This window comes from Ovis canadensis, chromosome 10 (assembly GCF_042477335.2).
Source record: "Ovis canadensis isolate MfBH-ARS-UI-01 breed Bighorn chromosome 10, ARS-UI_OviCan_v2, whole genome shotgun sequence".
In the NCBI taxonomy this organism is placed as follows: Eukaryota; Metazoa; Chordata; class Mammalia; order Artiodactyla; family Bovidae; genus Ovis; species Ovis canadensis.
In genome coordinates this window covers 86,298,247-86,324,480 of record NC_091254.1, presented here as the reverse complement: position 1 = coordinate 86,324,480, position 26,234 = coordinate 86,298,247, and the positions used below count along the sequence as shown (strand labels likewise).

At 43.4% G+C, this 26,234-nt stretch overlaps 1 protein-coding gene across 1 annotated transcript in view; it reads right to left on the bottom strand.

The window, feature by feature from the left end:
* The window catches only part of CLDN10 (claudin 10), a 96,340-nt gene extending 70,540 nt beyond the window's left edge, over nt 1–25,800 (bottom strand). Inside the window, exon 1 of the mRNA XM_069601912.1 lies at nt 25,263–25,800. Coding sequence (XP_069458013.1) covers nt 25,263–25,476 — 214 coding nt within the window. The 5' untranslated portion in view covers nt 25,477–25,800. The remainder of the gene's footprint in view (nt 1–25,262) is intronic.
* Between the last annotated feature and the right edge of the window lie 434 nt (nt 25,801–26,234).

The following is a 26,234-nucleotide window of genomic DNA, read 5'->3' as shown; positions in this document are numbered from 1 at the left end:
TAACTACCCAGTGAAAAACCCTGACAGGTGTGTAAGAAGCTGCGGAAGGACTCCTTTAGGACTGAAGGTGGTGTGCATAGAAGGGATTGGGAAGATTCCCTGGAGGAGGGCATGGCAACCCACTCCAGTACTCTTGCCTGGAGAATCCCATGGACAGAGGAGCCTGGCGGGCTACAGTCCATGGGGTCGCAGAGTCAGATACGACTGAAGCGGCTTAGCACACAGGCATGTAGCCCATCAGAGGGTGAGGGGACAGGCCTTCACCACCTGAGTCCTGCCTCCTCTCCTGCTTCATCTCCAGACTTTCTCTCTCTCCAGCCTGAGTTCCAATGTGTCTTAATCCCTTTCAGTTCCTAGAACCCACAAACGTCTCCTTTGTTCTGACCTTTGGGCCTGTCTTTCCACTGCTTGGAAACCCTCCTCTGTCTTTTACTGACTGACTCATTCTCCTCTCAGGTCACAAGTGAAACATTGCTTTGCCCAGCAGGATGCCTCCTCCTCTGTGAGATGAACCCCCCCGCCCCCCCGCCCCCCCCGCCCCCCCGCCCCCCCGCCCCCCCCCCCCCCCACCCCCCCCACCCCCCCCACCCCCCCCCGCCCTGGCCCAGACTCTCCTGTGTCAGCTCCTTTCTCCTCTCCTTCCTCCTTCAGCCTGGAAGAGCAGCAGCTGTGTCCTCTCCAGGGACCTTAGCACATGTCTGGGAACCTGGGCACAGGAGGGCTCAGTACTTGGTGGGTGACTTTGAAAGCACCCAGGCTGTAGGTGAACAACTTTCCGAGTCCCAAATTTCTGAGTCCACTTCTCTTTTTCCTTTGACTAAGGAGTTAGCTTCTAATAAACTTCAGATGTATGCAGGGAGGTATCAGAGTGAGGACACGTGTATGATTTAAATAGAAGTCAACTAGAGAGAGAAAGAAGGAAAGAACTTGCTAGATCAGGAAGAGTGTGGCTGACAGCCAGTTGCTGTGATTTGCACAAAGCCTGTCCTGTGTGTGTGAAGGGGGCTCCCAGAACGATCCTGCCATGGAGACGTTCCCCCAGGGCTCACTCTGGCTGGTTCTCTGATATGTTGAGGCTCTGAGGTCAAAGCTGAGTGGAAACTGAACTGGAGGGAGACAGAGGTTGTGTCTTTGTATAAATAGTTTCTGCTCTCCAACCCAAATAAGCCACTTTAATAGAAACATCGCACAAGTTATAGTGTCCGAATCTCTCATCCATTCTCAGGGTTATAAAGGACGTGGATATCATTGATTCCCATTGCTCGACCTCTGCAGAAGTGCCCTCTGCACGTTCTCATGATAACTCATAGCCTTCCGTTCCCCACTTCACTAACTTACAAGGCAGCCAGTTCCATAGTTGGAGAGTTCTGGTTATTGGAAAATCTCCTTTAGCCCAGTCCATGGTTGTGATGTATTGAATTAGATAAACACAGACAACATTTACAACCAGGACAGTAGAAATTACTTTAAAAGTAATGTTGTAAAAGAGTATGGGAAAGTTGTCTCAAATGTTTGAGAATCTCCTGTTTTAACTTTGTACCAAATACATGTTTTCTTCAGCTTATTACCTGTACAGGGGAAAAAGTAGACAGTAAAAGCCATCTTGCTATGTACTCAGAGCCAATTAGGAATATCTACCAAATGATGGAGGGCAGGTGCTCATAAACATTGGTCATTTTGAGTCTTAAGATTCAAGTTTCCACTGGGCCTCTGCTCATTGCAAAAATTCATACAAGGGGAGCAAGGGAGCAGGGCAAAGTGTATGGAGGGTGAGGGCAGGTTGCTTTCTGGTTCTGTCCCTGCTGCTAACTAGCTGTGTGATGTCAGAGAGGTTAACAGACTCTGTTAGGCTTAGTTTCTGCCTCTGCAAACTGCAGTGGTTAAACCAGGTGACCTGTAAGTTTCAGTAACAAGGCAGCCCTCCATGGCTCTAGGACTTTGTACTTGCCTCCAGAAGACCAAAGCCTCACTAGTGAAATGAACTCTCAACCAGTTGGGAAATTGATAATTAGCAAGGTTCTACCTCCTACTAAATATAGCTGGTTAAGTGAAAGCAATTATTGCAAATATAACTATGTGCATATCCTTTCCTGAATTAGCAGAAACCTGAGTTAATAAATAGTTGATTACAGCACTGAGATCATAATGGCTCCACGTTGTGTCATTTCTGTCTCCAAAGTTAGCTAAAATTCTCTTCAGCTGAACCTGAACTTTTTAAATGCTTCTATTTTTAAACCACACTAATTGGACTGTAGACATCCCAGGTGGCACAGTGGTAAAGAAGCTGCCTGCCAATGCAGGAGGCACAGGTTTGATCCCTGGATCAGGAAGGTCCTCTGGAGAAGGGAATGGCAAGCCACGCCAATGTTCTTGCCTGGAAAATTCCATGGACAGAGGAGCCTGGAGGGCCTACAGTCCTGGGGGTCACAAAGAGTCGGACATGACCAAGCACAAAGCCAAGCCAATTAGAACATTTATTTCTAGCTAGGTACATATCAAGAAAGAAAAGACAGATTTATTCCTAAGTATTTTATTCTTTTTTTCCCAATGGTGAATGGAATTGTTTCCTTAATTTCTCTTTCTGTTTTCTCATTGTTAATGTATAGGAAGGCAAGGGATTTCTCTGTGTTAATTTTATATCTGGCAACTTTACTATAGTCATTGATTAGCTATATGTGAGACAGCAAAAGAGACACAGATGTAAAGAACAGACTTTTGGACTCTGTGGGAGAAGGCGAGGGTGGGATGTTTTGAGAGAATAGCACTGAAACATGTATATTATCATATGTGAAACAGATCACCAGTCCAGGTTTGATGCGTGAGACAGGGCGCTCAGGGCTGGTGTACTGGGCTGACTCTGAGGGATGGGATGGGGAGGGGGGCGGGAGGGGAGTTCAGGATGGGGGACACATGTACACCCATGGCTGATTCATATCAATGTATGGCAAAAACCACTACAATATTATAAAGTAATTAGCCTCCAATTAAAATTAATTAATTTTTTAAAAAAGAAAGAAAAGATAAACTGCAAAGAAATTTCAAATGGTTTTCAGGAGTTTACTTTTTAGCTGATTTCCCCCTGACTGATATTATGACTTCTGGTACAGTTATTAAATAATAATATATTTTGCCACAAAATAAAATGTATATTTTTTGTTAGGAACCAAGATTTTCAGTGCAAGAAAAAAGTGATATACAGATTGAATCAAAGAGGTTAAATAAAAACCCTGTAGCTTAAGTTTGATTTAGAAATATTAGTAAGAATGCGTGTTTTCTGTTTTTTTAAAAAATATTCTTTCTAGCTCTGCCTGTTACAAAGGCCTAGATACCTTGACTAACCCATAGCCCCAACACCTTTAGCATCTAGATTGTGCTACTAAATAACATTTTCCACTAAAAGGAACAGAGCTTCTTGGAGAAATGGCTGAATCCAAGTCAAGGATGAGCCTGGAATATCTTGACATACCAACAAGCCATGGAACTATCAAAGGCCACAAGATTGTGCCCCAAAGACTTAGGGTCCAAACTGAAGAAACAGAGATCTCTGTAGGCCAGGGATTATACAGTTTCAACACGAAAAGGAAGGATTGAGGCACAATGAATATGTTAAAAATCTATGAGTTCATGTCATTACCTCCCTCCACCCACCCACACACACTTTTGACGGAAGCTAAAACTCTTATTCTGAAAATTGGGAAATAAAGAGAAGGGAAAAATAATTGCTCAACCTTTTTCCTGCAGAATTATACTGAAATTGTTATTGAATTGTTAATTCAATTGTTACTGAATTGTTATTGAAGGATAACCAAATAGTTTACGAACTAAATTTCTTCTTTTAGAGTAATTTAAGCTAATAAATGAAGAGGGATAATAGAATTGGAATATTGCTATTTTATGACCTCTACTCCAGTGCTCTTGCCTGGAAAATCCGATGGACAGAGGAGCCTGGTAGGCTATAGTCCATGGGGTCACTAAGAGTTGGACACGACTGAGTGACTTCACTTTCACTTTTCACTTTCATGCATTGGAGAAGGAAATGGCAACCCACTCCAGTATTCTTGCCTGGAGAATCCCAGGGATGGCGGAGCCTGGTGGGCTTCCGTCTATGGGGTCGCACAGAGTTGGACACGACTGAAGTGAGTTAGCAGCAGCAGCAGCAGCAGCACTGAACTGATGGATGAAGGCAAATGGTTTTCAATGACTTAAAAGATTAGGTGAAACACGGATAGGAAATTTTACAATGAATGGAACAGGCTATGACACCAGAACCCACCAATGATTCTTAATGTGGCTTCATGAACCTCTTGATAAGATGCAGTGAGAGTTCACAACACCACCTATGAAGCCTTCTTCACAAACAAAGCAAGACCAAACAAATGAACATGAAGTCAGCCTAGATCTTATGACCATTTTATAGGAAATACATCCCCACAGGAATATAATTAAAAAAAACAACAACAAGTATGGGACATTCTACAGATAAATTGCATAAAAAAAGAGAGAGGGACCAGAACCTATAGATGAAAAGAGATTTAAGAGACACACCAACCAAATGCATTATAGCGAATATAGGGGTCTAGTATGGAGACCAACTAAAATCAACTGTAAAAATGATAAAATCATGAAGAAATAAGGTCTATTTAAAACATCGCTTGGAGATCTGATGGTGTTATGGAAACACTGTAAACTGGGAGAGGTGGCATGATATTTATGTGGCTATACTTTCTTTTAAATAAAGGTTTTTTGATGTGGGACATTAAAAAAATAATTTTATTTATTTATATTAATAAGGCTGTGCTATTAGTAAGGCTGTGCTGGGTCTTTGTTGCGGTGCAGACTTTTCTCTCGTTGCAGTGAGCGGGGGCTGCTCTCTAGAGGTGCAAGGGCTTCTCACTATGCTGGCTTTTCTTGCTGCAGAGCGCGGACTCCAGGGTGCACAGACTTCAGTAGTTACAGCTCCCCGGCTCTAGACACAGGCTTAATAGTTGTGGCAGGTGACACGTGGCCTTAGTTGCTCTGTGGCACGTGGGATCTTCCTGGATCAGGGATGGAACCCATGTCTCCTACACTGGCAGGTGGATTCTTTACCACTGAATCACCAGGGAAGCCCTGTGACTATGCTTTTTAATGCCCACATATTTTTCAGATATAGGCTGAAATATATGTGAGTGAAATAATTTTAATATCTGACACTTCAAAATAATTCAGGAAGGGTAGGAGTAAGGCTGAGGAGTAGAGTGGCTATAGAAAAAGAGAAGTTGCCATGTATTGATAATTGTTGGAGAGTAGAATATGAGAACATGGGAGCTGATTATATTATTTTCTCTATTTTTGTATTTTATTTCCATAATAAAGTTTTTTTTACAAATAAATGCTGTTTTTTCAAATGCGTCTCCATTTTTAAGGTACCATTCAAAACCAATTCCATTTTCACTATTGGAAATACACTCATCTGCCTCCTAAACTATATGTTTTTAACACTTTTTATCTTATAAAGATAATGCTTGTTTAAGTTGTATTTACTTGTAGTGATTTTAAAAATTTTATTGAAATGCATATTCTAGTAAGTAATAAAATGCAGATACCCTCTATTTTGACAAAGCAAGCCTTCAATAATCAATTCCATTCTATGTGGCAGACAAACTCTTCCAAAGTATAAGTGAAGTAAGTGAAGTCGCTCAGTCGTGTCCAACTCTTTGCAACCCCATGGACTGTAGCCTACCAGGCTCCTCTGTCCATGGGGTTTTCCAGGCAATAGAACTGGAGTGGATTGCAATTTCCTTCTCCAGTGGATCTTCCTGACCCAGGGATCAAACCTGGGTCTCCTGCATTGTAGACAGACGTTTTACCGTCTGAGCCACCAGGGAAGTCAAATCCATTTAATGAGACCAATATTACCCTGACAGCAAAACCAGACAAAGACATCACACAAAAAACAAAAACTACAACCCTCAGAATGGGAGAAAATATTTATAAATGAAGCAAACAACAAGGGATTAATCTCCAAAATATACAAAAAGCTCATGCAACTCAACATCAAAAAGCAAACGACTTAATAAAAAATGGGCTGAAGATCTAAATAGACATTTCTGTAAAGAAGATATACAGATGGCTAAAAAGCACATGAAAAGATGCTCAACATCACTAATTACTAGAGAAATGCGAATGGAACTACAATGGGGTATCACCTCAGATTGGTTTGAATGGCCGTCATCAAGAAATCTACAAACAATAAATGTTGGTGAGGGTGTGGAGAAAAGGGAACCCTCCTACAATGTTGGTGGGTTATAAACTGGTATAGCCACTATGGAGAACAGTATGGAGGTTCCTGTAAGAAACTAAAAATAGAACTACCGTTTGATGCAACACTCTCGCTCCTGGGCATAGATCTGGAGAAAACCATGGTTTGAAAGGATACATGTGTTCTGATGTTCACTGTAGCACTATTTACAATAGCCAAAAAATATGAAAGCAACATAAATGTCCATCAGCAGAGGAATGAATAAAGAAGATGTGGTACATGTATACCATGGAATATTACTCAACCATAAAAAGGAAAGAAATTGGGTCATTTGTAGAGATGTAGATGGACCTAGAGACCGTCATACAGAGTTAAGTAAGTCAGAAAGAGAAAACAAGTATCGTATATTAATGCATATGTGTGGAATCTAGAAAAATGGTATACATGATCTTATTTTCAAAGCAGAAAGAGAGACACAGACATGAATAAGAACAAATATATGGATACCAAGGGGGAAAGGGAGTGGGTGGAAGGAATTGGGAGGTTGGGATCAACACATATACACTGTTGACACTCTGTGTGAAATAGGCAACTAATGAAAGCATGCTGTACAGCACCAGGACCTCTACCTAATGCACTGTGGTGACCTTAATGGGAAGGAAGTCCAAAAGGCAGAGGATATATGTATATGTGTGGCTGATTCATTTCACTGCACAGGAGAAACTAGCTGTGCAGGAGGAGAAGGGGACGACAGAGGATGAGATGCTTGGATGGCATCACCGACTCGATGGACCTGAGTTTGGGCAAGCTCCAGGAGTTGGTGATGGACAAGGAAGCCTGGCGTGCTGCAGTCCACGGGGTCACGAAGAGTCGGACCCGACTGAGCGACTGAACTGACTGACTGAGAAACTAACACGACAGTGTAAAGCAACTATACTCCAATAAAAATTAACTTAAAAACCATTTATGTGAAAAAATAAAAAAGTAAAATCATGACTTTCATGGAAATAATGAATGGTCATTATTAATCCATTCTAAATATAAAATGGATTTTAAAATGAACTGTTATTAATTCATGATGGAATCAGTAAGATAATACAATTAGTTTTCATAGTCCATCCCTGACAAACTCCTCGCTGTCACCGTGAGCAGGACCGTTTGACCTGCTGTGAGCAGCAATCATTTGTATCACCATTCGTTTTCTACAAGTTAACTGTTGCCTTAACAGAGCTGTGAAACAACCTAGTTGACAGACCAAGGTGCTCACCTCGGCAGGATAAAGCAACCCTGCAAGCGGTCATAATCCAGCATTTCACTGAAGTGATATTCTGTAGCTTCTCTTGCCCTTTCAGCATCTTTCACAGCTTCTCCCTTCATTTTATTAGCATCTCCCCATTCCCTCTTCAGCCCCATTCCTTGCTTCCTTCCCCAAGATCACAAGGAATCCTAGGCTTGGGTGAATGTTCGCTGTGTGTATTATGTACTGTGGGAAAATGCTTGTAAATATTTTATAAAAATGTGGAGGAAAAAAGGCTGGCCTAGCAAAAGCGTTAGGTACTACATGGAAATTGCTTTATAAAGAGCGGGTTCTGTTCTATGTCTCACAGAGGAACAGAGAATTCAAGCATTTCCACTGCAGGAGAAATAGTTAGCTTTGATTTAAACTGCAACACAGCGTGAGAGAGTGGAAGGAGCACTCAGACAGAATTCGAGAGAGTTAATGCTATGACGAGAAAAGCCAAATAATTTAGAGATGGGGGTGAATGATTATCAATGGGGATGAATGGGGAAGGAAAAAAGTAAAGTGGTTTTTTGCATAAATAATGGTCTTGAGAAGTGTCCTTCCCGGTGGAAACTGGAGTCATCTCCAGGGATGAGGATGTGACTAGGAATCAGATCTGCCAGGTTTAAGGTACAAACCTCCTCAAGAAGTGGGCAAATGCATAACTGACAGCGATAGAGGTGGACAGGAGACGGGTACAGTGAAGGGCTACCTGAACACAGAGGAGCAGCTGGGGGACCATGACTACGTGAGGAAGGCTGGAAAAGGAAGTGGTTTGTAGGGGAATATGATGAGTTCCGTTCAGGACCTACTTATGACCTGGTGAATTCATATCATATATTTATGTGTATCAGCTCCATCTTTCTCTTGTTCCTGCTTCGCTTCAGTCTTCCCTTCAAGTTTAAACCTCTCTTGAAGAATAGAAAGAGCTTGGTTTTCTTTGATCTGATCTCACGACCAAGCAAAATGCCTTACACAAAGAAGATATTGAATGGACAGGTGAATGGATGGATGGATGGATGAGTGGATAAATATTCAAATGTTCCTGAGCAGAGATTTCCCTTTGCTCCTTGGAGTTCCTTAGAGGAAAGTGGGTCAGGAGGAGAGCAGAGGTTGGAAAAGGCTGGCGATCTTTCCAGACAGATGTAAAAGATCAGAAGGAAGAGTTGGCAGAACCTAAAAATAAGTTGTGATTCGAGAAGTAAAGAAAGAGAGTAAAGACAGCTAGATTGTCTACTTGGCGTGAAAATAACAAATGCATTTTATGCTTATATAATGTGAAATTAAAATTTAACCTTGAATGACACAGAAATTTATTGCTCCTAATGTCATGTTAAGTAAACGCCATCCCAGTTTTGTTTTAATTTTTTTCACTTGTCTCTAACTGCTTGGCCTGGTGCGATCATTTTCATTACTCTAGATGGCACCTGTTTTCTTGTAAAAGCAGAGTCTTTCTGCTAAGTCATCCTGAAGTCCAACTTAACTTGCAAAATGTGTTCTGTAATTAAATTAAAATCGCAGGATGTTTTGGATTAGAGGAATCTTCTTTCAACCAGACCCGAGGTTAGTGAGAGAGTGTGACCTATCTGGGATAGAATTCCCTCATCCAAAACAAACAGAACATTTCACTGGATTAATTTTCAACTCACTGGGAGATTCTTGGTCCAATTTGCTGAAGATTATATGTAGTTTATGATAAAGAATATTGTGCATCTAGGGACTTCCCTCATGGGCAGTGGTTAAGACTGCGCTTCCACTGCAGGAGACCCAGGTTCAATCCCTGGTCAGGGAACTAAGATCCCATGTCTTGTGCGGTGCAGCCAAAAAGTAAAATAAATAAATAAATATTTTAAAAATTGTCAAAAAAACCCACTACTGTGCATCTTATTTCTATTTATAAATTGTGTGCTACGTATTCCTTATATCAGTGCATGCTCAGTTGCTCATTTGTGTCTGATTCTTTGTGACCCCATGGACTGTGGCCTGTCCTGCTCCTCTGTCCATGTGATTTTCCAGCCAAGAATACTGAAGTGGGCTGCACCCATGGATCAAAGCTGCATCTTCTGTGTCTCCTGCATTGGCAGGCAGATTCTTTACTGCTTAGCCACCTGGGAAGTCCTGCATCAGTAAAATCTATCATAAACATACATATGTACTTACATGTGCATATAAGGATATGTATCTTTATATCTTTATTTATACTTTTTTGGGGCACTGGTTGTTAACATTTACCAACACATCATTGTCCAAAATAAAAAAAAAAAACCATGGTGGATGGTAATAATAGTCATAAGAGAGTTGCACGAGGCTGTTGAATCCCCGGGAGATGGGGACGCTGTCATGGGCTTCATGGAGGCGATGAGGACCAGTGGAAGCTAGAGGCAGAAGAGTTCGAGGGAACCATTTTTTGGGAGGCCTTTGGCTTTGCTTGTCCCACTGGTCCCTAGGGGAAGAAGGGACCAGTCACAAGGGGGCTGCTGCCTGCCTGAGGTTGTCAATGTGCTGTATTTTCTGGAACCCAGGGTGAGATTCAGCCTCTGAGAACCACAAAACATTGCATGAGAAGACATGGTGCACTCAGGAACTATCAACACCTCTAGAAACAGCAATGTCCATCTCTTTCTGTGGCTCCAGGGACTGGTTAGCACAGAACAACCTGGAGAGAGAATGGCCTAGTCCCACTGGCCAAAGTCCACCAGCCAGGGTTTTCTGTAAAGGGGCATTTTTTTCCTTCAACTGGACTTAAAGGCTTGGAATTCAAACTTTATTGTGACATGGGGGAATGGAATTAAGCCCCCAAATGTCCTTTTGCATTACATGTAACTATGACATGTCCTATGGAGTTTGTCTTCAATATCTATTCATATTGACAAATTTTCATGGGAGTCAAGCTTTCTGACTCTGACATCATCTCTAGGCCCCCTTGCATCCTTCTCTCCTCACACACACCACCCACTCTGCTGTCATCCCCCCGAACCGCTAAGATGAGGCCAGAGTGTAGAAAGGACAGCACTTCCCTTCCCACCCGGCCATCAACCCCATAAATGGGTGGGGAGAGTGGGCGAGGAGCTTGAGCAGCGGTGTGGTCTCAGCATCAGCCTTCTTTAAATCGTTGGAGAGGAGGACCAGGTCTTGGTCCAATGTGGCACCAACACTAAAACCTGTCTTGCCTTGGCCATCCCGGCCGTGGTGTCTCTGTGGGAAACACCTGCCCATAGGTGATCTGAAAGTGTCACCATCTTGGGGCCCTGGGACAAGCCTCTCTGCAGTTGACATCGGGAGGGAGGGGGAAGGAGCCAGGTGGACGCAGAGGCCAGCAGTGGTGGAATGACCTTGACGAGAAATGCAGGTGCTGGATTTCTAGGTGGGAGGAGCTTGTGTGCAGTGATGTCATTGGGAAACTTATGCCTAGGGGTCTTTTCTAGAAGCCTTGTTGCATAGAAAGCAAAGTGTGTTCACGTAGAGGAAAGGCTGATGGTGTCTGAGGTGGAGCAGAGGTGGTGGTCATGGGACTTGAGCCCTGCTGAGGAGAATCCACGTTCTCCCCTGAGACAAGAGCAAGTAGGAGACGAGATCATCGTAGGCATTACCAGGGAGCTCGGAGATATTTAGGGCAGCAATCCCTGGAAGAGTCTGGAGTTTCTGCCTGGATTTCATTTGAACTGGGGACAGAAATGTGAAGATTTAGCATTTGTTCCCATAGGTTGGTATACTGTAGAATATAACTTTTACACATAAGAAGAAAATACATAAGATAGAGATTAAATAGTAAAAAAAAATTGCATCCTGATTAAGGGAAGAATCAAGATTTGTAAATAGGAAGAGAAGGGCTCTCAATGAAGTTAATAAAGATAATTATAAATGTTTTTTTAAGAAGCTAAGAAAGCACAGTTCAGTTGTGGGGGTGGTGTATGGCCAGGCAACAGAGTAATGAGGAGAAAATCCTGACGAGAAAAAAAATTCAGGAAGGAAGTAGCTTACTGGTTTCCCCTCCTCCTGTCAACCATTTGAGTTAAAGTAAGACCTGTGAAAGAACCACTGTTTCCAGAGAAATTGTCCTCAAACATGTTTTGTAGCACAGTTAACCCGAGTGGTACCAGGCTATCTCGAGGTGCTGCTGCTGCTGCTGCTGGGGATGGCCTCTACTCTGGTCTGCTTGAAGTGAATGACATTTATGTTTACCCTGCACTTTCTACCCAGTTGCTTGTAACCTGCAGAAAGTAACTCTCACAGAAAGGGCCCCACAGTCCAGCCCCTCTTCAGAATTCAGCGGATGAAGGGCTAGGGAGCTCTGTTTTCTGCTGACGGTGGTCATGCATGGCTGGGTGATTTATGGTCAAGACCAACAGCCACATCCATATCTCAGAGTCACTAATTACCAAGAGAAGGACTCAGCCCACAACCACTCAGAGGATAGAAAGTTCTCAGAGAGTGAGTATGCTCGAATAATCAGAATAATCAGACATTAAAAAAAAAAAAATCACTTTCTGCTTTCTCAGCTGCGCCTTTCAAATACAAGCTGTTTGCTATGGCCCTAAGGAAACATTGTGAATGGTGCCTGAGATTTTTCATAATGTTAATATCTGGATGAAAGGACCAGGTATGATCTCAGAATGAAGGCAATGACCAGGGAGAAGGGCAAAGGTCAAGGAAATACCCCAAATTTCAAAAGGGTACATTTCAGAAATGGCCATTGGTGTGCTTGATAGCAAACCCCAGATCGATTCTAGAATAGATAACTAAAGAGGTGGTTTTAGAGCTCTTAGTTAGGCAAGAAGCTCTCAGAATTAAATTGGAAGAAGCTCTGTTTTGCAAGCATGAACTGGCAGCACTGTATGGCAAGTCAAAGAGCAGACAGTGTCTTTCTCAATCTAGTGCAGCAGGTGAGCGGGGAGGCTGAGCTCAGGTGAACCGCTGGCTGAGCCACAGACAAGGCAGAGCTTCCTGGAGGGGCAACGGGAGGGCGGTAGGCAGATTCTGCAGGGTTTGGCAGTTGACAAGGTGGGGGCTCAGAGGACCCTGGTGGGCTATAGTTCACGGGGTTGCAAGAGTCGGACATGACTTAGCTACTAAACCACCACCACTAGAGTGTGCGATCAGCAGTTTGGGAAAAACAAAGAGGAGAAAGTAGGCTGCATCCTCTTGGATTTGGAAATCCAGGGCTAAGTGTGCAACTGGGTGGAAGATGTCTTTACCTCTAGAGGAGGAGCTCCACAGAGACCACAGGGCGTATGCAGAAGGCTTTTGCATGATATTAAACAGTGAAAGTAAAAGTTGCTCAGTCACGTTGGACTCTGTGGGACCCCATGGACTATACAGTCCGTGGAATTCTCCAGGCCAGAATACTGGAGTGGGTAGCTGTTTCCATCTCCAAGGGATCTTCCCAACCCAGGGATCAAACCCAGGTCTCCTGCACTGCAGGCAGATTCTCTACCAGCTGAGCTACCAGGGAAGCCCAATATTAAACATCAGTTCAATTCAGTTCAGTCGCTCAGTCGTGTCCGACTCTTTGTGACCCCATTAACTGCAGCATGCCAGGCCTCCCTGTCCATCACCAACTCCCGGAGTTCACCCAAACCCACGTCCATTGAGTTGGTGATGCCATCCAACCATCTCATCCTCTGTCATCCCCTTCTCCTCCTGCTCTCAATCTTTCCCAGCCTCAGGGTCTTTGCAAATGAGTCAACTCTTCACATCAGGTGGCCAAAGTACTGGAATTTCAGCTGTAACATCAGTCCTACCAATGAACACCCAACATGGAGGTGACCAAATCAGGATTCAAAATCGTCTTGAAGGCAAGATTTGTGGTTGGAGAAAACAACCACCACAATAATAGCGAACTCATTTGTTAGCTCATTTAATTTTTTCATAAGGGAGATATTGTTATCATCCTCATTTTACAGGGAAAGAAACTGAAACACGAGAGGTTAAGTATCTAGACCAAGGTCACACAGCTGATAATGGTAAACCTAGGATTTGAACAGGAAGTCAGGTTTCAGGTTCTGCCCTCCAGAAGGAAGTAGGAAGGAAACTGATGGTCATGGAGTATTTATAATCTGCCAGACACCAAATTCCCCCAAGGGAATACTTAGGAAGCTGGAAGGCCTGGAAGGAGATGAAATGATTTAAAGTAGGACCTGGTGAAAGATGATGGCGATGTAATAGAAGGTTATTTTTAGGCACTGCCCAGGCCTAGGAAGCCATTTGAGGATGAAGCAGGATTATGGCTCTTTTGTGCTGACCCCAGATCTACGTGAATTTTTTGTTACTATGGCCGGGATGAATGGTGATCGGCCATTTCTATTCATTGGGTCCACATTTCTGTCTGTGAAAATCTTGGTCTCTAAATCTGTCTTTTGACTCTGATGACTGTGGTGTGGGATATGGGTGAGATGTCTACATGGTAAGTTGTGTGTGTGTGTGTGCACATGATGTGTAGAGGTGTTTTCATGGTGAGAGTTTGTATGAATGTGTATTTAGCTGTAGAACCAGCTGTGTCTGTGTGCATGCCTGTGCCCACATGGAGTGAGCACTCTGGTGTGAGTCTGTCTTATGATTCTAGAGTAACTGGAGCACCAGCTGGGTGGCTCACCACCCTGGGCGATGGCAGTCCCCCCCACCCCTAGCACTCCCAGGGGAGATTAATGAAGGAGCAGGAAGCAGAAGCAGAAAGAGCCCTATAAAGCAGAGTGTAGTTACTGCTCCCTAAGAACCTTCGGGCGCCCCTACAGGATAGCATTGGAACAGAAGTTCCCTGGGGAGGCTGCTATGGTCTCCTAACCCTCCCGGTACCGACTTGAATCTGGAATAGAGGGAGTTAGGATAGTTCAGTTCAGTTCAGTCACTCAGTCATGTCCGACTCTTTGTGAGCCCAGGGACTGCAGCATGCCAGGCTTCCCTGTCCATCACCAACTCATGGACCTTACTCAAACTCATGTCCATTGAGTTGGTGATGCCATCCAACAACCTCATCCTCTGTCATTCTTTTCTCCTCCTGCCCTCAATCTTTCCCAGCATCAGGGTCTTTTCCAGTGAGTCAGATTTTCGCATCAGGTGGCCAAAGTATTGGAGTTTCAGCTTCAGCATCAGTCCTTCCAATGAATATTCACGACTGATTTCCTTTAGGATGGACTGGTTTAATCTCCTTGCAGTCCAAGGGACTCTCAAGAGTCTTCTCCAATACCACAGTTCAAAAGCATCCATTCTTCAGTGCTCAGCTTTCTTTATAGTCCAACTCTCACATCCATACATGACTACTGGAAAAACCATAGCCCTGACTAGACAGACCTTTGTTGGTAAAGCAATGTCTCTGCTTTCTAATATACTGTCTAGGTTGGTCATAGCTTTTCTTCCAAGAAGCAAGCATCTTTTAATTTTATGGCTGCAGTCACCATCTGCAGTGATTTTGGAGTCCCCCAAAATAAAGTTGTCACTGTTTCCATTGTTTCCCCATCTATTTGTCATGAAGTGGGACAAGATATTAGGATAACTTGGGTATTTTCCCAGGTGACATAAATAAATTCTAGATAATTCTGTAAATAGCATCTGTTGGCTCCTCTTTGTGGCTCCAACTCCTACCAAGACCACCACCCACTGCATTCCCTTTGTTAACTGGACCATGGAAGTGATTCCTGCTTCACTCCTTCCCGCCCACATTCTCACATCTTGGAGAATAGTCCTTCCCAAGGTAGAGGGTAGGAGAGGAGCCTGTTCTGCTAAGGAAATAGAACCCGGGGCAGGAGAACCCCCTGGGCAAACCAGCAGGCAGTCTGGCCGGCTGGGACTGGAGCTCAGAGTTGAAAGCAGGCACTGGGTCAGGACTGAGTGGCCTGGCAGGTTGCAATTCGTGGGTAGGACAGTCATGAGACAGATGTACTGTCTGGAGCCCAGATATCAGCGGGCAGAGCAAAATGTGAGGTTTGAGGTCCAAGTTTCAAAAGGAGAGCGGTTTTACTGTCCTGTTCCAGAAAGTGGGAGGCTGATCATAGTGGGAAGAGCACAGAGCAGGCGTGCAGGACTGAGGAAGGGTCCCAACGCCAACAGGTGAGACAGCTTCCCTGGGGACGTTTGTAAGAGTCCTGCAGAGTGGGTGAAAATCCCCAGACATGACTGGCTGGAGGTTTGCTGGTAAATGAATGAGGGCCTCTGCTGTGGTCAGACAGGGAGAAACTAGCCTTCATTTTCCTGCCCATGTCACTGAGAGTCACATTTTGTGTTCTGCAGAAAATGTGTCTCCCAATAAGGTGATTGCTTTGGCTGTGATATTCATGGACTATGTGTGATTCATATAAAGCAAAAATACTGATTCAAAGAAATCCAATTAAGGGCAAGACTTGTGCTCTTATATCCACCTCTCCCCCCAGCCACCAGGGCTTAATCTATGCCTGGATTTAGCAGGAGTCCTTCCTTCCTCTGCAAGGGTTAGGAGGCATACCCCTAGGGCTTGCTTAGGACCTTTGAAGTTATCAGTTCAAGATAGAGAATTGCATGATTATTATGTTAATTCTAACATACCTTAATATATTGATTCAAATTTAATAACATTACTATAACATTTACTACCTTAATTCATGTTTCCTTCTGGACTGTGAACAATCTCCAGGTCAGACAGGTCTTTTTATTATTTTGTTCCAAAGTAACCAGCATGGAGCTCATGAGTTGTCCAAAAATAAGGCAATATGCAAATCAGAAATACTGATGTTTAAATATTCTCTACTTACATGTCACAGAATCTCAGATCTCAAACTGGAATTGACTTGAGGGATTACCTAGTCTGTCTTTCTGGGCTTCCTAAGTGGCTCAGTGGTAAAGAATCCACCTGGCAATGCAGGAGACCCAGGTTCAACCCCTGGGTTGGGAAGATCCCCTGGAGGAGGAGATGGCAACCCACTCCAGTATTCTTGCCTGAAAAATCCCATGGACAGAGGAGTCTTGTGGGCTGCAGTCCATAGGGTCGCAAAGAGCTGCACATGACTAACTGACTGAGTATGCACACAGTCTGTATTTCCAGCCAGTGCAGGAATTATTTCTACCACTTTTTAACAGAGGACCAATAGCAGCCTCCTCTGGATACTTCTAGCCAGTTCTTTGTGGGACAGCCTGTTCCATCATTGGGCAACTCAGAAATTTCTCCATAGCCCCTGTGAATCTGATTCCCTGGTACCATCTACCCATCGGTCCTACTCGTCTTCTTCCCATTCCTCAGTCCCTCCTACACCCAGCATTTTTTTTTTCCTTTTTCCAGGTGAAACAATTTCTCATGTGAATTTATTTCAAGACCTTCCATCCTCCTAGTTACCCTCCTCTCAAATCAATGAATGTGGTTTGTATTTGTGTTCCTTGAAGTATGGTGCCCAGGCTAGCCCTATGCAATTTGACTACAGAATATGGGGAGCATATGGGGAGAATATGTCTTCTAACTTAACATTCTTATGCTATTAATGGCACTTCAGATTGCATTAATCCTTATGGCTGCCACCTTTTCCTGTTGTTCTTTATTAAGCATCTAAAATGCACAGTTTTGTTTTTTTTTTTAATTTGGTTCAAACTATTATCTTTCATTCTATCCAACTGATGTTTAAAGCCAGACATTAAGTTGAGGATCTGATTGCTTGAGATCTTGCTATGTATTGGAAAACACTTCTGGGAGAAGGGATGGAAATTAGTTTGGGACCTGCTCTGTAGCCAGCTTCTTCTTTCACTGCCCACAAGTCTCTGGGCAGGAACCTCAGAGCATCTATGACCCCTTCATCCCTCACGAGTCACCAAGTTAGTTGGTCTCATCATCTCTACCTCTAAGCACCCTCCTTGTCAGTTCCCAATGCTGCCCATGGTTCAGATTCTCAAATGAAATACTGCAGGATCTTTCTGAAATGCAAGTCCCATCAGAAATTCTCTGCTCAGAATGTTTCAATGGCTTTCTAGCTCCTCTAAGACAAAGTCTAAGTCCCCTAATGAAGCTTAAAGGTCTCTTTGCAAATTCCCCTCTCTCTGCACCTGCACCCCGTCTGAGCCTGCTCCTGCATGTCCACATGTCAGCCTTTCCGATGTGCTTAATGGTCCCTGATGCATTTAGCTCCTTCTGCCTTGAGGTCTTTGTTTGCAGATGCTTCAGGCCCTGCTCTGAATCCTCTGCACAAATCAATTCACTTTCTCCTCACCACAGCCCTCTAAAGTAGATAATATTACTGAATAATAATAATATTAATTATATTTAATTAATTAAATAGTAGTAATAATATTACTTCCATTTTACAGACAGGGGAGCTCATATTTTAAGCATTTTTGTCTGGAGTCACACAGTTAATAAATTGTAGAGCTGGATAAGTCCCCTGACCTGAAATGCCCTCCCTTCCTTTCTCTGGGCCAACTTCTACCCATCTTTTAAGTCAGTTCAAGCATTAGCTTTTCTGGGAAGTCTGCCTATGCCCTGAACTTAACCCCAGACAGCACTTACTGTCCTGGGCTAATCGCTTGCTAAATGATCATCTCCTGTAAGCCATATATCCACAGAGGATAGGCCTGGGTCCTGTCCTCACTTGTCCCCATATGCTGCCCTGGGAATCTAATGAATGGAAAGGAACTCATTAGTGAATAAGCAAATTAACTACTTAGAGGATTCTTTTTGTAGTTGTAATATGATACCATAGCCATTTGCCCAGACTGTTAATTTTGATCATCAGTTTTTTCCTGTAATGTGTACAAAAATTTGGTCCAAGTTTAATTGTAGACCAGCTGTCTCCTGAAAATCTGCTCAATTATCCTGGCTTTATTCAAGAGCATTACTGCTTTCTGAAATGCTCTGCAAGTGTCTAAAAATGCATAACAGTGGTGGGTTTTACCAGTCCCAGCATGCTCTTTGCTTAGATGCCCTTTGAGTTCATCCGCTTGAGGATGCGAATTAGTCTGTGGGTGAGTCAGGGAATCGGAGCAGAAGAGACTCACCGGCGCCAGCTGGCCGCACTCGGGGTCAGATGGGCAATGAGCGAGAGAGGAGCCCTGGACTTGGCAAGAAACACACCTGAACCTTTTCTACACAAAATATTCACCACAAGAAAGCAAAGACTGACAATCAGATAAGCTGCTGCTGCTGCTGCTAAGTCACTTCAGTCGTGTCCGACTCTGTGTGACCCCATAGACGGCAGCCCACCAGGCTCCCCTGTCCCTGGGATTCTCCAGGCAAGAACACTGGAGTGGGTTGCCATTTCCTTCTCCAATGCATGAAAGTGAAGAGTGAAAGTGAAGAGTGAAAGTGAAGTTGTTCAGTCATGTCCGACCCTCAGTGACCCCGTGGACTGTAGCCTACCAGGCTCCTCTGTCCATGGGATTTTCCAGGCAAGAGTACTGGAGTGGGGTGCCATTGCCTTCTCCCATCAGATAAGCATGAGAGGCCATAAAGGGGAGGGGGATGGCAAAGCACTTGCCTTCCTGACCTACCTATGCAAACACTACCAAAGGATTTCATAGCCATACTGTGTTTACTGCATTTTCCTATTTTTTTAAAAAAATTATTTATTAGGCTGTGTTGGGTCTTAGCTGCAGCACATGGGGGTCTCCCATGATTTGTTCCCATGCTCTGACTCTCTAGTTATGGCACATGAGTGCTGGAGCGTGCAGGCAGGCTTCGCTGTTTATCAGAGCTCGAACCCATATCCCCTGCATGGCAAGGCAGAATCTCAACCACCGGACCATCCGGAAAGTCCCTGTATTTTCTTACTTTCTGCATTCTCGGTGCTCTGGCATCCAGGGCATCACTGTGGCAGGTAGGGGAGGGCAGTACCAAGGCCAGTGGATTCTTAGAGATAAAATACACATGCCGCTTTCAGAGACAAATCAACTAATCCAAAGCCCACATCCCAGTGATCTCCTTGATCAAGCTTTCATATGTCAAGCCAATGTTCCTCCATCGTGATCAACCTGGGGCGGGTACCAGACAACTCAATAAAAGCTCTTGCCTCTGTTTTCCTCTTACTCCTCAGCCTCCTGACTGACTCTAGTGCTTCCTAGCCTGGGCCTGTGTGGGGATCCAGGCTCCTACTTCTGGGGATCTGTGAGTGTGAAAACTTCCTCCTCGATGGCATTTCATGTCTGTGCATCTTACCATCCCTGATTAAAACAAATTCCAGGCACATTTAAAAATATATACTTAATAGGGCTTCCCAGGTGGCATTAGTGGTAAAGAAATCCTATGCCAGTGCAGGAGATGTAAGAGACATGGGTTCGATCCGTGGGTTGAGAAGATCCTCTGGAGAAGGAAATGGCAACCCACTCCAGTATTCTTGCCTGGAGAATTCCATGGACAGAAGAGTCTGGTGGGCTATAGTTGGTGGGGCTGCAAAGAGTCGGACACAACTGAGCACGCACACACACAGAGGATTCTTTTTCTTGATCTTCCACAAATTTTGGTATGTAACTAATATCATCATCTTCTCAGAGAGAAAAGGAAACAATGAATTTAAGTAGCTTATCTGTGCATGCATGTCACACAAAAAAATAGTGGTCGAGCTAGGACTTCAACGCAGGTTTTAGGCTGGTACAAACACTGGACATTTCCCCCAAAATTCTATAGACAACCATACAAGGTTATAAATACACTCTCCTGTGAGTCTCAGTTAATCTGTAAAATGGGAACTACAGAGTACCATCTTTTGGATAAATATGATCATGTATGTGAAATCACTTTGTAAAATGCAAATGTGAATCAAATCAGTAAATTAAACTGTCACAAAGTTTTTCCCAGTGCTCAGAACCAGGAATATTCAAGGAAACTTTGTCTATTTTTGACTGCCCAGAACACAAATAGGCTATCCCAATGGCTTTCCTAATGGCTCAGCAGGTAAAGAATCTGCCTGGAATGCAAGAGGCTCAGGAGACACAGTTCCATCCCTGGGTTGGGAAGATCCCCTGGAGAAGGAAATGACAAACCACTCCAATATTCCTGCCTGGAAATCCTATGGACAGAAGAGCCTGGTGGCCTACAGTGTATAGGGTTGCAAAGAGTCGGACACGACTGAGCACGGCATGGTAACGGTAGGAGCATACAAACACATCCTAGGTCTGGTGAGGCTCTACTTCCCACCATGAAGCCTGAAGGGGGCCTTTTCTCCCCATTTCAGCAGATACAACATGTGATTGACAGAAGGAACAGGTCCACATCTGCGGTGAGAAACTGGCTTCGACACAAAGTGTGGTCCTGGCTAATGATGTACAGTGAATCCTAACCTGTAGGATAAGCACAAACTTTAATCCAATGAACACAATAGCCTTCACTTTGTCATAAATATGACATAGGGTGTGCAACAAAGGATCAGAGGCCTCCTTCTATTTGGTTTTGGATCCCAGGTAGCAGCTACGACTGTCCTGGCTAGAAGCAAATAGACGGAGCAGAAGAAACAGTCACCTTCCTACCACTGAGATATGAGCTCTCCCGGCATCAAAATCTGTATTCATAGGAATGATTGCCGCCCTTTATGGTACATGGCTCTGTGTCAGGCACTGTACAAGGTGCTTTGCCTATGTTCTTTCATTTCATCACCATTTCACAGGTAAGAACAACCAAAGAAGACAAAACAAGAGACACAGCTTAGAGTGGATATTGCATCTAAAGACGACAGAGTGCTTTGAAATTGAGTCAAGAAGCTTTCAGGCCACAGTGAGGACTGAATTACAAGTGTTCCTATGATCTGAAGCTGAAGCTCCAATACTCTGGCCACTCGATGTGAGGATCTGACTCATTGGAAAAGACCCTAATGCCGGGAAAGACTGCATTCAGGAGGAGAAGAGGGTGACAGAGGATGAGAAGGTTGGATGGTGTCATCGACACAAGGGACACGACTTTGAGCAAACTCTAGGGGATTGTGGACAGGGAAGCCTGGTGTGCTGTGGTTCATGGGGTCGCAAAGAGTCAGACACGACTGAGCGACTGAACAACTATGGTTCAGTTCAGTTCAGTCACTCAGTTGTGTCCGACTCTTTGCGACCCCATGAACCGCAGTACGCTAGGCTTCCTTGTCCATCACCAACTCCCAGAGTTCACCCAAACCCATGTCCATTGAGTTGGTGATGCCATCCAACCATCTCATCCTCTGTTGTCCCTTCTCCTCCTGCCCTCAATCTTTCCCAGCATCAGGGTCTTTTCAAATGAGTCAACTCTTTGCATCAGGTGGCCAAAGTATTGGAGTTTCAGCTTCAACATCAGTCCTACCGTTGAACACCCAGGCCTGATCTCCTTTAGGATGGACTGGTTGGATCTCCTTGCAGTCCAAGGGACTCTCAAGAGTCTTCTCCAACACCACAGTTCAAAAGTATCAATTCTTCGGTGCTCAGCTTTCTTTATAGTCCAACTCTCACATCCATACATGACTACTGGGAAAACCATAGCCTTGACTAAACAGAACTTTGTTGACAAAGTGATGTCTCTGCTTTTCAATATGCTGTCTAGGTTGGTCATAACTTTCCTTCCAAGGAGTAAGCATCTTTTAACTTCATGGCTGAAATCACCATCTGCAGTGATTTTGGAACCCAGAAAAATAAAGTATATGGTAATCTCCTAAAATTGATTCCTCATAACTACAGTAAAAGGGGGCTTGTATTTTTCACAACTGGAAATGCCTCTTGTCCAAAGAGGTCTTGGCTTACATCAAATCTTTTAAGGATGTCATCATTATTAATCTAAATGAGTTCCTAAAAATCTGTAGCTATACTGGGGCATCTAAAATGGTGAGCAACAAGAAGGTATGACTTTGATATGAAGTTATGTAAACATCAAAGAAAAAAAAATCTTGCAGCTTAAAAAGATCTTCTCTTTTTCTTTCTTAGAGGAGGCTTAATCTGGCCTAAGAAGATTTGTCTCAAATTGACAGTATAGGCTTAAATCAATTTATTGTTTTAAAACATGATACAACCATTTTCATTCCTCTTTGGCTTCTGAATTTTTTAGCTCAGTTTGAAATTATTGTGACATTTAAGAGCTTATTGGCATAGAAAACTTTCCAAACATCTCACTGTTATGCTTTAAAAAAAGAATAAAAGAAAAGTAATTAGCGTTGACAGCAATGACTCTGTGTGAATGAGGAAATCCAAGTTTGTGTGTCCATTTTCTTGAAACTATGAATCAGTGTTCCTGATGTTGAACATACATCTCAATAGTAACCTGTGTCTTTGATAAAGATTTTGATTCAGGGTGAAGAAAGTAGAAAGATTGTGTTGCTTCTCCAGGGGATCTTCCCAACCCAGGGATCGAACCCAGGTCTCCCGCATTGTAGGCAGACACTTTACCCTCTGAGCCACCAGGGAAGCCCTAAATGAATTCTAAAAATTCTAATTGAAGCATTGTCAGTGAAGAAATTTTTCCAAATTACCTCTCATGTGCAGCGTACACAGCAGACATAGAACAGAACATGCTATATTTCTATCGAGAAGCAAAGTCAAGAGCATGAAGTTTAAGGGTAGAAGAGTGTTTGGATCACCATCAACAATATTTAGAAACAAAATTTCTAAACTCCACATTTTCTAAGATACATTTAGGGAAGTAGCTGTTGAAATCATTATAAAAGGTTACAATGATTCTTTAGCCCACTTTGGAGCTAAGGTTGATTGCCTATTTTTCACAATAACTAGGTTTCATTAAGGAATAGAGAATGAAAGGTAGAAGACCATAAATATATACCAGCTCAGCTGGTAAAGAATCCATCTGCAATGCAGGAGACTCCGGTTCAATTCCTGGGTCGGGAAGATCCCCTGGAGAAGGGAACAGCTACCCACTCCAGTATTCTCACCTGGAGAATCCTCATGGACAGAGGAGCCTGGCGGGCTACAATCCATAGTGTTGCAAGGTGTCGGACATGACTGGAGCGACTAACGCACAGTGCAGCAGAGCATATATATGTATGTATATATATAAAGAACAAACCCGGAAAGAACAAAGAAATACACTTACCCACATGATATATCTTCTACTTGCTGCCCGAGGTGGAACTGGGCCAAGAGGTCTGTGGAATGACAACCATGTCCCCCACAACACTCTCCTTTAACAGTTTCCCCTGCACCTCGGGAAACCTTCCACAGCAGAAGGAACAATTTTGAACTATCCCAAGATAAGTTTACAAGTCGGGACTGAAGAGAGATGAGCATTGATTCCTTTAACGAGGGCTTAGGAGAGCCCATGTTATTTGGAGGCCTGTGTCCAAGCTTGAACTGTTCCCTTGATTGTCATTAGAATCTCCTGAATTTAGCTAAATATCCTCTCTTTATCCCTTGGCACACATTGTGGACTAATGACATGAATACTTGACACAAAAACCCTTTAAAATATTATGCTTTAGTAACTTCCTAGTTAAAATTTTATTTCATTTTCTTTACTGGGGCCAAGGTTCAGTTTTGCCATTTGATTGTGAAAACTCTATGTATTATAAGTTACTGGGGGCAATTTTTAGTATAATAAACCCACAACTTGTGACTGATTTGTAAACATACCTAATAGGCAGAAAACAGATGCAGATAGTAATTCCATAATGACATACAAGCAAGTAGCCAATAATTGTTGCCTGGAAGTATTCCAAGGTATGAAAATATCTTTCTTTGAAGTATAGTTGATTTAAATATCATATTAATTTCAGGTGTACTACACAGTGATTTGGTATTCTTATAAATTATACTGAAAAACCTTTAAATTTTTCCCTCTTGAGGATACATATACTTGCAGTATGTTGCAAGAAACCCCTTGCAATAGTTTCTAATACGCATAAAGTTGAAAGCTCATCTACATACATATTTTTGATAAATCCTGATGAAAACCTCATGCGCATTTTATTTCCCTTCTACTTTAAAAATTTCTTGTCCTGCTATTTTATCACTAAGCATAGTTCTTTAAAAATATGGAAACCCCTCTAAAAATTCTTACTCTCTCAATACTATATGTCTTCTCATATGTTCATATCACTGTGAATATAAGTATATATACACATATATATGAGTATCTACATGTGTGTGTATGGATTTCATGTTAGAATGGCCTGAGGAAATACAAGGATTTCGGATAACATAGGATCACGACTTCCCTGGTGGTCTAGTTGTTAAGACTCTGCTTCCACTGTAGGGGGCAAAAGTTGGATCCCTGGTTGGGGAACTAAGATCCCCATATGCCAGGCAGGGAGGCCAAGAAAACAAAACAGTATAACATATGGTTTCTGGTGGCGTGTGTTCCTATATGTGTGTATATGGAGTCCTCCATGACATAAGGCAAATCAAAACAAGTTTTAAAACAAGCCAGTCACCTCTGCCCTTCCCCTTGGCATCTATTATTCACATTAGGTATTTCTAACACAACCATTGGGCTTCCCTGTTGGCTCAGACAGTAAAGCATCCCCGTTAAATGCAGGAGACCTGAGTTTGATCCCTGGGTTAAGAAGATCCCCTGGAGCAGAGAACAGCTACACACTCCAATATTCTGGCCTGGAGAATTCCATGGACTGTATAGTCCATGGGGGAGGGGTCACAAAAAGTGGGACACAACTGAACGACTTTCACCATATCCATAAAGTTATTCTTAATTTTCCTTTTCCATATAAAAGGCATGATTTAATTCTTTCAGCCAACACTCACACACATCATCCGTCTTAGGCAAATCTTGCCACTTGGATTAAGCACCCAGTCAACAGCAGACTGAACGCAGACACTTGATCGCCGTGAGGGGGAAAAGCGACATTTTGCTTCCACCCCAAGCAAAGCTATTATATTTACCTTCTACTTTGAAGATAGTAAAGTGCGGCCGGCAGTGGAAAGAACCCAATGCGTTGCCTGCGCAGTTCATCCAGAGCCCCTGGTAAACCCAAGTGGCCGTTATCACCGAAGATGCTCTGGTGGTTACTTTCCACTCATTGGACGCAGTGGCCGCGACGAGAGCGCCAAAGCCCCCGACGCCGAACACCAGAGCCGAGATCTGAGCCCTGGACATGTCGCTCAGGCGTCTCCGGGGACACTGTCCAGACAGATGGCAGCCGTGGTCTAGGCATGCAGCGGGCACAACCCGCGTGGACCAGCGTGGCAGCGAGTCAATGCGGGTAGGTGACAGCGCTTCATGCTCGGATGGCTGGAGGAAGGACTGGAATTTAGGATACAGTCTGATTTACCGATGGCGTTTTAGAAGTAGCCAAAGACAATCTTTCTACACGGGTATTTACTAAAACTTTGTAGACCGATTCTAAAGGTTTTGAGTTTGCAGATTTTTTTTTTTCCTGGCTCCGTAGTTAATGCTTAATTTTCTGTTAGTCTGAAGCTTAACGAACCATGGAATGACCAGATATTACAAAGTACAAATTATACAGTAACAGTGAAGGCTTACTTGACCCATTGCTTTAATTTTCGGTGTTTCTGAGTCTTACATAAATGGAATCATTGTGTTAGGTTTCTTCTGTAACTATTTTTTTCCACACATTGCATTTGTGAAATTTATCTGTGTTCCGGAATGTAGCTATAGTTCACAAATTATGAGAGCAGAATATAGTATTTAATTAGATGAATTTTACTGGGTTATAGAGATCCAACCAGTCCATTCGAAAGGAGATGGGTCCTGGGTGTTCATTGGAAAGACTGATGCTAAAGCTGAAACTCCAATACTTTGGCCACCTCATGAGAAGAGTTGACTCATTGGAAAAGACCCTGATGCTGGGAGGGATTGGGGGCAGGAGGAGATGGGGACGACAGAGGAAGAGA